The sequence below is a fragment of the Chelonia mydas genome, chromosome 9 (assembly GCF_015237465.2).
Source record: "Chelonia mydas isolate rCheMyd1 chromosome 9, rCheMyd1.pri.v2, whole genome shotgun sequence".
NCBI classification, from domain to species: Eukaryota; Metazoa; Chordata; order Testudines; family Cheloniidae; genus Chelonia; species Chelonia mydas.
The window spans coordinates 54,406,605-54,420,515 of NC_057855.1; the positions used below are offsets into that span (position 1 = coordinate 54,406,605).

The 13,911-nt window shown below is 43.4% G+C and overlaps 1 protein-coding gene across 22 annotated transcripts in view; it reads right to left on the reverse strand.

Annotated features, from left to right (window-relative positions):
- FARP2 (FERM, ARH/RhoGEF and pleckstrin domain protein 2) overlaps positions 1 to 13,911 on the reverse strand; it is a 217,540-nt gene that overhangs the window by 118,171 nt on the left and 85,458 nt on the right. For 20 of the 22 annotated variants that reach the window (XR_005226739.1, XR_006283770.1, XR_006283769.1 and 17 more), the window contains 3 exons: positions 10,124 to 10,202; positions 4,336 to 4,433; positions 2,403 to 2,517 (listed from right to left, as the gene is read on the reverse strand). Coding sequence is in view for 18 of the 22 variants with exons in the window: in XM_043522447.1 (XP_043378382.1) it covers positions 2,403 to 2,517; positions 4,336 to 4,433; positions 10,124 to 10,202 (292 nt within the window). In the remaining 4 variants the exon portion in view is untranslated. The other 2 variants (XM_037908758.1, XM_037908757.1) reach the window with 1 other exon arrangement.

Sequence of the window (13,911 nt, forward strand, 5' to 3'; positions counted from 1 at the left end):
AAGTATAGACTACAAAAAAGTTCCTATGTAACTTTTTTTTTTCCCCAGAAAGTATCAGAGACAGCAATACCACGGAGCTCCGTCTGCAGCCAAGGATGGTTGAGAAGGAACTGAGGGGACGGTCGGGGGAGCGCATGCTACAGGAGGTGCCAACGGCTGCACGAGACAACTCCTGTGTGCGCCCTTCCCCCAACTGAGTACTGCTGTGAGAAATCTCCGATCTCCGGCGCAGGGATACACCGACAACTAGAGTGGAGCACCCACAGGGACACCACTCGAAGAACGTTAATTCACTCATTTTGCATGTATATTATGTTCTTGATTACTTATTAGGACCAGGTTTCAGAGTGGTAGCCGTGTTAGTCTGTATCAGCAAAAATGAACAAAGAGTCCTTGAGGCACTACAAAAACTAATCTCCCTCTGCTGATACTCACACCTTCTTGTCAACTGTTTGAAATGGGCCACCTTGATTGCATTGGCCTCATTAGCACTATAAAAATGATTTTCCCTCCCTTGGTATTCACCCTTTCTTGTCAACTGTTGAAAATAGGCCACTTCCACCTTAGTTGAATTGGCTTGTTAGCACTGCCCCCCCCACTTGGTTAGGCAACTCCCATCTTTTCATGTGCTGTGTATTTATACCTGCCTACTGTATTTTCCATTCCATGCACTTGATGAAGTGGGTTTTAGCCCACGAAAGCTTATGCCCAAATAAATGTGTTAGTCTCTAAGGTGCCACAAGGACTCTTTGTTGTTTTTATTAGAACCAGTGGTTCTCTAACTTTAATGTTAACGTTTAATATGTGTTTAAAATTCCGTGTACCATTTTGTGAGAGAACGCCGCTTATGAACCTCCTTTCATGCCCTATACCCTCATTTCCCACTGCTTGCTTCTCAAAGTACTTCATTTTGCAAACAAATAGACCACAGGTAAGATGTGCTGAATCAGAGAGTTAAATATATACTTTATTATACAGTATGTGCAATGTGAGTGAGTTATTTCTAGAGAACATTAATTTTTACAGTTCCTGACCATTCTGTGTTTACATTCATCTCAAAGTTGTGGTAAAAATGTATTTGCAACTGGATTTGCTGTTTACTTCAAAAATACTTTTTAAAAGATCCCACAATATGTAGCACCAGATTTCTGTACTTTCTCAGTACAGTAGAACCTCAGAGTTATGAGCACCAGAGATACAAACTGACCAGTTCATTTGGAACTGGAAGTACACAATCAGGCAGCAGCAGAGACCAAAAAAATCACAAATACAGTACAGTTATGTATTAAATGTAAACTACTAATAGATAAAGGGAAAGCAGCATTTTTCTTCTGCATAGTAAAGTTTCAAAGCTGTAGTAAGTAACTGTTCAGTTGTAAACTTTTGAAAGAACTATAATATTTTGTTCAGAGTTACGAACATTTAGAAGTTCTGAACAACCTCCATTCCCGAGGTTTTCGTAACTCTAAGGTTCTACTGTACTATTTTATGGTCACTTCTGTCCCACAGATTTCCAACTTTTATATTCTCTTTATACTTCGCAGAGTATAAAATGTCCATACCATGGAATTTATTTATAATTACTGAATTATAAGCATCGCCCCATGTAACCAATGGCAAGTGGAAATTGTATTCTGGAACTGGAAATTCTGGGACAGTCTTACTCAAACTATAAAACACTTAAAGAAATTAAAATGTAAAAGGAATTAGTTTAAAACCATTACTATTCAGACTATAAGGTCTTCAGCAAAGAAGGCCATCATGATAATGCATACACTAGTAAAACTGTATTGTAAAGTTATTGCACGTGAACAGCATGTTTTCATCCTCCTTATTTCCCCCTACATCCCGCAAAGTTAAGAACATTATTAGATCTAATGAGAGTTCATTTGTCTAAGAAAAATGAATGGCAGTTAAAAGAAAAAATGCACCTTGTATGAGTGACCACTAATGAGGTTGCCGTAGTCTACTATATTTGGCAAAGTTTAGAGTATAAATTGATCCCATTATTGTGGTTTTGCTTCCACCTACCAACAGCATTTAGCTTACGCCGTCTATATGAAGAAGCAAGCATATGTAAAACTGTAAATAGCCTGTACTTCAGTCTCCTGGGGAAAAGGCATTCCATGACAGTTTGGCACTATTTACATAACAATTAGATCAAACTGTACTAGAACTTTTTAAACACATAAATAAGTAATTTTGGGGGTTAAAAACGGGGGGTTTTTTAGCTGTAGATGAGGCCTAACTCAGTGCTCCTGCATCTAGATTCTTTTACTGCCCCCATCACCATGATATTTGAACTCCATCAAACAATTATCATCTAATTTCCCTGCACTGTTTCACCAGTATGCTTTAATACTATAACATTTCCAAAAAGCCCACTAATAATCTGCACTTACAAGTGCTTCCTGTGAAACTCCAGTATCTTTCCTTGTAGTCTTTCCTGGTTTGGCAAGTATTGGTTTGTTTTAAGGTGATCACGATCCACAGATTCATCAAAATCCCCAATCTCAGCTATGATAAAAAGTAACAGAACATGTCAGAATTTAAAGAAACAATACTTGAGTAAAGAAAATAAAGTTAATAATCTTCAATTCTAACTTTTCTATAAAATACCATTTACATAGTACTTTAACTTGTTTATTTGTTTTTATAATGACATTTATTGGCATTCCCACATTTACAAGTTTTCACATGGGGGTTTTCCCATAAGAGACAGGAACAAATTATCAATGAGTTAACTTTATCTCTAAAAAGTCGTATCAGACTAATTTCTTCCAATACTGTGAATTCGGAAACCATGGTTGGGACTTAAGTATGGTCTACATACAAAGCTGCAGGGCAGTTTAAATGCAACTTCGTGTTTAGCTTGCATCTGTAATTTACAGGTGCAAACTAAATGTATTTAAACCAGGTTTAAACTGATGAGTGTCCACATAGGGCTTTGCACCTTTTAATTAAATTAGTTTTAAAACAGATTTAAGTTAAACCAGTGCAATTTCTGTGTAGACAAGCTCAGAGTAATTTTGTAGAACCATGATAAACATATTTCAGTTTAAGCTTCAAAAAGGATTGCTATAAAAACATCAGAATTTTTTTAAACATAGTTATGAAAAATACCATGAAACTATCCTGTTTAAAATTAGGCTGACCTATAAAACCTAGAGGTTTTAAACATGAGCATCTTGTAAATATATTAAGCCCAAAATACTGATATTCCTTTGTCACCTTTGCTTTTCCAGCATCCTAAGATTCACTCCTGAAACAACCTGGCCGCAGATGTTGATACTTACTCAGCTGTTCCATGTTGATCTGAAGTTCTCTCAAAAACACAAGGTGGTGCTAGAAAATCCTTGGCAAGTTTTCATAGCACAAATCATTGGACATTATGTAAGATAGGTTTGGCCTTCCAATAAATGGAGTCATATTTTATTAGTGTGTCTGAAGAGATGTTTCTTAAACATTTTTGGTTTGGGTGGGAAGGGAGAAAGGAAGAATGTAACCCCTTTGTCTTATATTTAAGATTTGTAAATAAATATATCATTGCTTGTCTCCTTTAATCCTCAGGGCCAGATTTTCAATGCTATTTTGGCACCTAAATGCCTTTGAAAATCTGGGTTTAGGGCCCTCAGGGCAAGCATCTTGAGGGTCCTAAACAGAAACCAAGTCCATTCAGCCTCCACCCTCACTCCCAAACAGGAGCCCACCACTGCTTTTCCAATTCTCCCTTCTAACTCTTCCTAGCAACAAGTCCTTCCCCAGAAGGACGATATTCACACTATCAGGCCTGTTTTCTTGTGTTGCCAGATTTCTGCTCTAATTCCCTCCACTTCCTGCCTGCCCTCCACAGGTACGCTGCCTTGTAGCCTGAAGTTGATTTGGAAACTGGCACTGGGAGTAATTAAGGCAGATAAGAAGGGCAGGCCAGAAAATGAGCAAGGTTACTGGCAGTGGGAGGCAGAGCCAGGTGAGAGTTACAACAGATAAGAGTCTTGACTCAGCCTCACCTTCCAGCAGCCAAAACGATATTGCTTTTAAGCACAACACTCCAAAGTGGCCTCCTTCTCAACCCCATTAAAACTGGCCAATCCTCATTGTGTTAAACACATGGTGATTATCCAGTATGCAAAAGGTTAAAGATTAACCAGTTAAGTTTATCAATATTCGACTTGTGAAATAGAAAAGACTTGTTTTAGGGGTTTTTTTTTGTGGTTTTGTTTTTGTTTTTTTAATTATCAACGTGCAGGTAATGCTTTGTATATGCTGATACATGATCTGGTTTAGTTTAGCAGTGGCAATATCAGTTGATGCTGGGACAGCCAACATACTAACACTGCAGAAGATGAGAGATGATCAGAGCTGCTGTGTTGTCACTGCAGGTTAGTCGTTCCTCTGCCAAGTCTCTCTTGATTTGTAATGCAAACAGATACCTAAAAAGGAAGTGATCAATCTTTTGATGAGCTAAAGAAAACAACTCAACACTACTTACATAATAAGCAGCTTCTACAAATATTCTTCAAAAAGTACATAAAACAGAACTCTTCATTTATCAGTGACAATCACATAAAATTAAAAAAGAAGTAGATAACATAGCTACGTCAAATCCCTAACCAATCTGGCCACATAAAGCAACTTAATAGTGTGATGGAGTCAACTGACATAGAGGAATCAAAGAAAGGAAAAGCCTAGCTCTTTGAAAAGCTTGGCTTATCAGAAAGCAGGTTTTAGAAAGTTTGTTTCGACCTCAGGATTAGATCTCGGTCATGGTTCAGAGGGTTTCACCTACCCACACAGTGGGGGACGTGCATGGCTACTAATATTTTATTAGCAAAGTATGCAGAGAATGGGAGGAGTCTGGAGTCCTCTAAAACTTCTAACTCAGCCTGAGAAGATACAGCACTGGCGAAAGATGATATTGGATTTGAGACTTTGGCTGGAGCTTACCTATTTAAAGAAACCATGGACTGTTCAGTGAGTAAAAACTTTAGGCAAGCCAATATACCAGTAGTTGTGGAGAAATGGGACTGAATGCCACGGGTGAGTCTGCTGATGTAATACTTGTGTTTTAAGAACTTGTCAGTTTGTCCCCCATCCCTGCCCTTATGCTGTAGGCAAACCATCTTGGCTCAACAGTGAGTACCTGGTGACAAGTGCATTTTTACCCCCAATCTCTGTTTTAAGAATTGATACTATCCCTTTGTAACCTCAGCCATCAAACCTACAAACTGACCTCCTATTCATTCTGTGGGACTAACATCAGAGCCTTTAATTTAACTGCTCAGCCCATCCTTCAGACCACTGTTCAGATGGTTTGGGACTTTGTGTAGAAGCTTTACTTGAAATTGAAACAGACTCTCTCAACTTCCCACTTCAAAAAAAATTCTAAAATGAGCATACTATCAGTTTCCTTCTTGATCTATCACAAAACCTGCTAGGTACACATTACTCTTAATTTATAGTTGGGGAAAACACCCAACTATATATTTATATTAGAATAATTAAGGTTCTTTGATATAGTCAGTGTAGAGCCCATTGTAGGTGCACATGTATCTCCTGTGCATGAGATAACAGTCTTTTGAATAGCAGTTCTGTCAGGATTGAGCATGTGCCCTGTGGCTCCTCATGCTTCTATGCAAGAGCATAAAGGGTGGAATGGTCACCACACTTCCTCAGTTCCTGTGCAGTTCAAAGTGCATGTTAGCTGAGATCACCAAAAGCAGGGATAAAGCAGGGGTGGGCAAACTACGGCCCATGGGCCACATCCGGCTGGTCAGGCCTTTTAATCTGACCCTCAAGCTCCTGCCAGGGAGCGGGGTTGGGGGCTTGCCCTGCTCCACATGTGCTGTGGCTCTGCATGGCTCCCAGAACCAGCCGCATGTCCCCCCTTTGGGTCCTACACGTAGAGGCAGCCAGGGAGCTCTGCACACTGCCCCTGCCCCAAGCACCGGCTCTGCAGCTCCCACTGGCCGGGAGCCGTGGCCAATGGGAGCTTCAGGGGCGGCGCGCGGAGCTGTCTGGCCAGTGCCTCCACATAGGAGCCGGAGGGGGGACATGCCGCTGCTTCTGGAAGCTGCTCGAGGTAAGCACCACCTGGAGCCTGCACCCCTGACATCCTCCCATGTCCCAACTGCCCCCAGCCTTGATCCCCCTCCCTCCCTCCAAACCCCTCAGGCCCAGCCCGGAACTTCCTCCTGCTCCCCAAACCCCTCATCCCCAGCCCCACCCCAGAATCTGCACCCCCAGCTGGAGCCCTCACCGCCTCCCAACCCCCTGTCCCAGCCTGGAGCCCTCTCCCACACCTTGAACTCTTCATTTCTTACCCCACCCCAGAGCCCCTATCTCCAGCCAGAGCCCTCACCCCAACCCCCAATTTCGTGAGCATTCATGACCCGCCATATAATGTCCATAGCCAGATGTGGCCCTCAGGCCAAAAAGTTTGCCCACCCCTGGGATAGAGGGTGGGTTGCACAATTCACACTGACATCTCAAAGAAGCAGTTACTGAAGGATAAGTAACAGTTCTTTATTCTTTGAGTATGTGTCACTGTGGATCCTGCGACGTTGCACTCTATATGATTTTATGAAAGTATGCTGATGAGTGTGAATATAATGTAACTAAAATATGCTTCATGCAAAAGGTCTCTTGTAAGATTACAAAACTTATAATCTACTGATGTGGTCATCCTATTTGTATAAATGTATCACTCTTGTATCTGAAACTAGAAATATGAAATATAATTCTGAGGGCCTATTGTAATTATGCAAAGTGTGGGCCATTAATGGTGGTTTGGAATCTTGATGGCTCCCATCAGCCAGGACAATTGACTGTCGATGGCTCTGTTTGCAGGCAGGCCTTCCTGTGAGTCAGGCTGGGAGGAATGAAGTCTTGGGGTCTCACAGGACATGTGATCACATCACCTGAACTGGAATCCATCTTTAACCTGGTGTTTTTCCATTGAGAAGGAGGGGTGGGAATCCAGAGGAACAAAGGATTCCCGTCTTATGCAAAAGATATATAAGTGGATGGAACACACCAAGAAGCGGCAGCCATCATGAGAAATCCCCTAGCTACCACCTGAGCTGGAACAAGGGCTGTACCAGGGGAAAGGATTGTGCCTGAAATAGCACTGAGGAGACCTCTGTACTGGTTCCAGTGACAGTCACTGCTTCGATGCACAGTCTGTCTGGAGGCAACATCAGTGCTTCTATGAATGCATATCTCAGGCTCTTGATAAGCTTGACCATTTGTGCTAGTAGCACGTCTCCTTTTCCAAGTGCACCCCCATCTTGGTGGAGGATCTGAAGGCTGTGTTTTTGAAGAAAGCGATGTTCTATGTCCTCCTTGCAGAATGATCCTGACTGGCATTTGGAGTTACATTTTTGCTCCGTCCCACTTTGCCTCTGGGTGTCAGTCTTCTGTAAGAAGGGTATGGGGTGGCTGGTTCTATCACTGCCAGTGCTGAGATTAACATTGTCGGTACTGGCTTCAACACGATCCTCTTCACACATTTCTTCTTTAACACCCTATTGCTGGGTATGATGTCTGCTTGATGGATTGCTGGCTGACACAGACTCTTTTGCCTTCATTTGGTGTCATTTCCTCTGGGTCTGAAGTGACCTGTATGGATTGCTCAAGATGATGTCATATGAGCCTAACATGCATGGATTTGCAGCCATAGGCACCAACTAAAATATTAGTTGGTGCTTAGCACCCACCGGCAGCCAGCTCCCCACCTCCGCTCCAGTGCCTCCCGTCCGCCTGCAGCCCGACGATCAACTCCTCCCCCTCCCTCCCAGCACCTCCCACCTGCCACGATCAGCTGTTCCACAGCATGCAGGAGGCACTGGGCGGGGGAGGGGGAAAGAGGATGGAGCGGGGACAGGGCATGCTCGAGGGAGGGTGGAACTGGGCGGGAAGAGGCAGGGTGGAGGAGAAGCGGGAGTGGGAAGAAGAGGGGCAGGGGTGGGGGCTTGGGAGAAGGGGTGGGGTGGAGGCAGGGCCTGGTGCAGAGCAGAAAGAGGCGAGACGGGGTGGAAGTTTGGGGGACAGGGTCGGGTGAGGGCAGGGTCTCAGGCGGAGTGGGAGATTGAGCAGCTCCAGGACCCGGAGGAAGCTGGTGCCTGTGCTTGCAGGTCCTCAAAGAAAATTACCAGTACACTGAACACCTGTCCAAGATGTGGCTCTCCCCCAGGCAGAAGATGCAATGACTTTGTCCATCAGTGAGGGGAATGAGGCAGTCACAAGACTGGCAGGGTTTGAACCCTAATCGTTTTGAGTCAGCCATAAGGCAAGAAGGTTGGCACAAAGCGCCTCATCCCACTGTGCGGGAAGAGAGACACCAGACTTTAAGTCCAACTTGAGGAAGGAGAAGAAAGAAAATGAAAATGAAATTTCTTCACCCAATTAGCAAAAAGGAATGAATTTGAAACTCTAATAAAGTAGTTGGTTTCATCTTGCTGCCACTATAGGTGGCAGGTAATAGTGAACTATTCACTGCCAGGTAATAGTGAACTGAGGGAGAGTCCTGGCCACTCCATCCTTTATGACCTTGCACAGGACTCCAAGGTATTACAGGGCACATGCATGACCCTGACAGACCCTGCTGTTCAAAAGATTCCAATATTGCATAAATATGCACCTACAGTGGGATCCATCGTAACACATTAAAAGTGGAGCAGCATGGGAGAAGGTACCAAGATGCTTACTGAAAGTGGATGATGAAGAGTGGCATCATGGCCTTACTGCAGGTGGGACATGACATTTTGATAGTGACAGAGATGGTAGTGATAAATCTGGAAAGGCCTGGCAAGGGAGGACAAGTAGCTTATGCTCAGTGCAATAGAGAACGGAGAGTAAGTGGAGGGATGCAAAGAAATGGGTAAAAAGAAAAGGAGTACTTGTGGCACCTTAGAGACAAATTTATTTGAGCATAAGCTTTCGTGAGCTACAGCTCACTTCATCGGATGCATTCAGAAATGGGTGACACAGTCAAAGCTTTGGGCTAGGAAATGCTCTTTGAAGCAATGTTTTGAATAGATATGAGCGGGGCAAAATCACATTTGACAAGGCTAGAGAAAAGGATGTTACAGTAATCAAAACAGGACAGACTTTTAGCTGTGAGGATGAATAGAAAAGGCTGTGCCTTAGAGATGTTATGCAGAAAAAAAATCAGCAACATTTAGACATAGCCTGGATTCAAGACCTTAGAGAGAGGTCCAAGTCTGATATGAAACCCAGGTTACAAGCCTGAGTCACCTAAGATTATGAGGAGGACACAGATGTGGGACCTAGGTTTGTGCTGGCAGGAGGAGAGGATGGAAAAATCAAAGTGAAGAGAGGAAGAGGAGAAGGTAGAGGTGGGGAGAACTAGAGAGAGGTGGGGGTAACCAGGAAGGAGAGATGGAGCCAGTTGGGGGGAGGAGGAAGACAGCTGCTATGAGGCAGAACAAAGGTATGGTGAGTGGCAGATGGACAAGATTACAACTATCCTAGGGAAGATCTGTTACAGGTAGATCTCTCTAATCACATTACCTGTTGGTGATGAAGGGACAGGACCAGAGTACATTTACAGATAGTAACATGCTTAAGATATCAATTATTTACTAACTTTTAAAAATCTGACATAAGTAACATGCTAAATATGATATGCATATCAGCAGAAGCTGTTATAGATGTAATCTGCTACTAACTTGTTGGATTCTTACAATTTGACAATTAACCATTTATTAAAACATTTATCACTTAATCCTTCTAGAAACTATTTATAAATGTACAATATAAAGAGTGACCGTTTCCTCTATACAACTGCCTCCTTCAATGGTAACACATGACATGTTTGGTAGGCAGAAATTGTCCCAGCCGACCTGCACTGTTATCTATTCATGCAAACTTTCACCAGTTTTTACAGCCACAGGGATCATCAACCACCTGAATCATTAAGATAGGTATTTCTGTTAGAAATGTGACTTTCTAACAGAAATGCTCCCCAACCTTCCCTAAAAGATAATCTTTATTGTTATAACAGAGAAAATATCCTCTTAGGTGAGCTTATTTCTGTCTTCCCTTCATTTCCATATTTTTAACCACTAACGAACATTAATTACTTTGAACGATATTTTACCTGGTATATTCCTCTTGCAGTTGACCAGGGTCAGGAGGGAAAAACTTTACAGCTAGATGAAGCATTGTATTCTTTGGTCCTATGAAAAAATATTAAACAGTTTTACAAACATAAATATCTCTATATAGAATAAGGGAAGGACTTATAACAATAGAATTTTAAATGAATGAGACAAAACAGGCAGTTTGAATTACAGAATGTTCTGTAATGACCTACGATATAAAAAACTTAGCAATAGCAGTAATATTGTGTTAACTTTGAATTTAGCATTTCAGATCATTGAACTGTGTCACCTCTAATTAAGAGATGTTGTCACTGGATCTGAATGTTACAATTGCTTACTGTACCGTTACTAAATACCAGCATTCTGATTATCAAAGAAAAGGCTTAATGTTCTTCAGCCAAGCGGAACACTAGCCAATCTTCATTTTAAAAGCATATTGTACGTTTATTAATAGATATATACTATCTTACAAGGAATTACAGTAATTCCACTGAGATAATAATGACAATTATTTAATCATTACTCTCATGCTTTATCACCAGAACACCATTTTCATATAATGCAATGCAATCCATGTGCCATTTTACCACCCTGGGCTATCAATACCAAAAACTACATAATGTAATACTATAGGTGAGAATGTCATGGCACAAATTTCAGGAAATTTAAAATTATAGCCCACTCCCCGTGTCCAAATGGTCTAGTGTTCCTTGTTTTTGTTAATTTCATTTTATGCTGCCTCCAAATTTTCAGTTTTCAGTGACCTGCACAGAGGCCAGCAGGAAACCTGACAGGTTCTTAACCGAAGAAGGGGCCCAGGACCATTGCCACCACCCAGATGATTCACCCCCACAGGGCTTACACACACAGACAAGGGACAGAAACTGGGATCCCTACCAGATGTACACATCCTTCCACTTTCAGCCCCCAAAAGGCTGGAGACAGTCTACTTTAAATAAGCAGAGAGCCAGAGGGATAAAAGAAGGGCCTCTGGAACTCCCAAGTGGCTAGTCTCCCTGCACCTCCTTTAGTGCTGACTGGGGCAGCTAGCTTCAAAAAAATAAGACTAGGCCTCCTGATACTGGAATTTCCCAACTTCTGCCCACCTCCTTTCTAGATCAAAACAGACGTCCAAGAAGGAGCAAGCCATGTGGGAGAGAAAATGCCACTTCCTGATACCAGATTTCTCTCCCCTATATGTCATGCAGGGAACAGCCATACCCTGCCCACTACAGTACATGCCATCAGCCATTTCAAAGCTAACTTATGCACATATACGCGCATTAACATCTACTTTTTGTTTGGAGGATGTTGGCAGGTACAAGGCAAACCGGTGCAATTCAGAAACCATAAAGAATGAAGAAAAACAATGATCTAGAGCTGACAATAAGCAGACTAAGATCTGTGAATGTTGAAGAAAGGTGGCCAAATGTCCCAGTTTACTACTGTTATCCTGGAAGATTATACTGAAACTAGGATTTTGTTCTGTTTTCACTATAATATTGGGACATCTGGTTCCGCTATACCTGCTGACAATCTAGCCTCCTTTCTCTCTCTCTATCTCTCACACACACACACTTGTTAATCTGGGATTGTAAATAATATCATCTCTCTGGTGTATAAATGGGAGAAATTAAACTGAAGAGCCATGTCACAGCACCCCCATGAGCAGCTCCCAGCCACAGAACTCAAGATCTTAGGACACAAAGCCTTAGTGAATCAGACAAGTAAGACGCAGGGAAGAAAGGTAAGCAGCAGGATACGGACCCTGGACTTCAGGAAAGCAGACTTCGACTCCCTCAGGGAGCGGATGGGTAGGATCCCTTGGGGGACTAACATGAAGGGGAAAGGAGTCCAGGAGAGTTGGCTGTATTTCAAGGAATCCCTGTTGAGGTTACAGGGACAAACCATCCCGATGAGTCGAAAGAATAGTAAATATGGCAGGCGACCAGCTTGGCTTAATGGTGAAATCCTAGCGGATCTTAAACATAAAAAAGAAGCTTACAAGAAGTGGAAGGTTGGACATATGACCAGGGAAGAGTATAAAAATATTGCTCGGGCATGTAGGAATGAAATCAGGAGGGCCAAATCGCACCTGGAGCTGCAGCTAGCAAGAGATGTCAAGAGTAACAAGAAGGGTTTCTTCAGGTATGTTGGCAACAAGAAGAAAGCCAAGGAAAGTGTGGGCCCCTTACTGAATGAGGGAGGCAACCTAGTGACAGAGGATGTGGAAAAAGCTAATGTGCTCAATGCTTTTTTTGCCTCTGTCTTCACTAACAAGGACAGCTCCCAGACTGCTGCGCTGGGCATCGCAACATGGGGAGTAGATGGCCAGCCCTCTGTGGAGAAAGAGGTGGTTAGGGACTATTTAGAAAAGCTGGACGTGCACAAGTCTATGGGGCCAGACGAGTTGCATCTGAGAGTGCTAAAGGAATTGGCGGATGTGATTGCAGAGCCATTGGCCATTATCTATGAAAACTCGTGGCGAACAGGGGAAGTCCCGGATGACTGGAAAAAGGCTAATGTAGTGCCAATCTTAAAAAAAGGGAAGAAGGAGGATCCTGGGAACTACAGGCCAGTCAGCCTCACCTCAGTCCCCGGAAAAATCATGGAGCAGGTCCTCAAGGAATCAATCCTGAAGCACTTACACGAGAGGAAAGTGATCATAGAATCATAGAATCATAGAATATCAGGGTTGGAAGGGACCCCAGAAGGTCATCTAGTCCAACCCCCTGCTCGAAGCAGGACCAATTCCCAGTTAAATCGTCCCAGCCAGGGCTTTGTCAAGCCTGACCTTAAAAACCTCTAAGGAAGAAGATTCTACCACCTCCCTAGGTAACGCATTCCAGTGTTTCACCACCCTCTTAGTGAAAAAGTTTTTCCTAATATCCAATCTAAACCTCCCCCATTGCAACTTGAGACCATTACTCCTCGTTCTGTCATCTGCTACCATTGAGAACAGTCTAGAGCCATCCTCTTTGGAACCCCCTTTCAGGTAGTTGAAAGCAGCTATCAAATCCCCCCTCATTCTTCTAGGTGATATGGAAGGGGGGGGTTCAGCTGTTGTGACCTGCACTGGATGTGCCATGTTTGTCTTTCTTCCACAGGACAGAAGCGACTTTGTCTGTACAAAGTGCAAACTGGTCTCCATATTGGAAGAGAAGATTGAAGGTCTGGAGCAACAGATAACGACCCTGCGTTGTATACGAGAAACTAAGGATTTTCTGGACAAAACTCAGGATACGCTTCTAGGGGCACAAAGCTCTAAAGATATAGAGCAGGTTGCACAGAGGAGCCAAGAGGCCAGTGAAGAAGCTTGGCAACATGTGACCTCCAGAAGAGGTAAGCGGAATGTCCGGGTTCCAGTAACACAGACACAGGTAACTAACCGCTTTCATGTTCTCTCCACAGGTACCATTGCGGAGAGTGGACCAGATGATATGTCTGGGGGGAGAAAGCAGAAGGAGACTCCGCTGGTTGGAAGGCATGAGATGCGATGTCCTGAGGTTGGGGGTTCCACGACCACCACTCCCAAGAGGAGAAGGCGGGTGGTGGTGGTGGTCGGGGACTCTCTCCTCCAGGGGATTGAGTCATCTATCTGCCGCCCTGACCGGGAAAACCGAGAAGTCTGCTGCTTGCCAGGGGCTAAGATTCGCGATGTGACGGAGAGACTGCCGAGACTCATCAAGCCCTCGGATCACTACCCCTTCCTGCTTCTCCACGTGGGCACCAATGATACTGCCAAGAATGACCTTGAGCGGATCACTGCGGACTACGTGGCTCT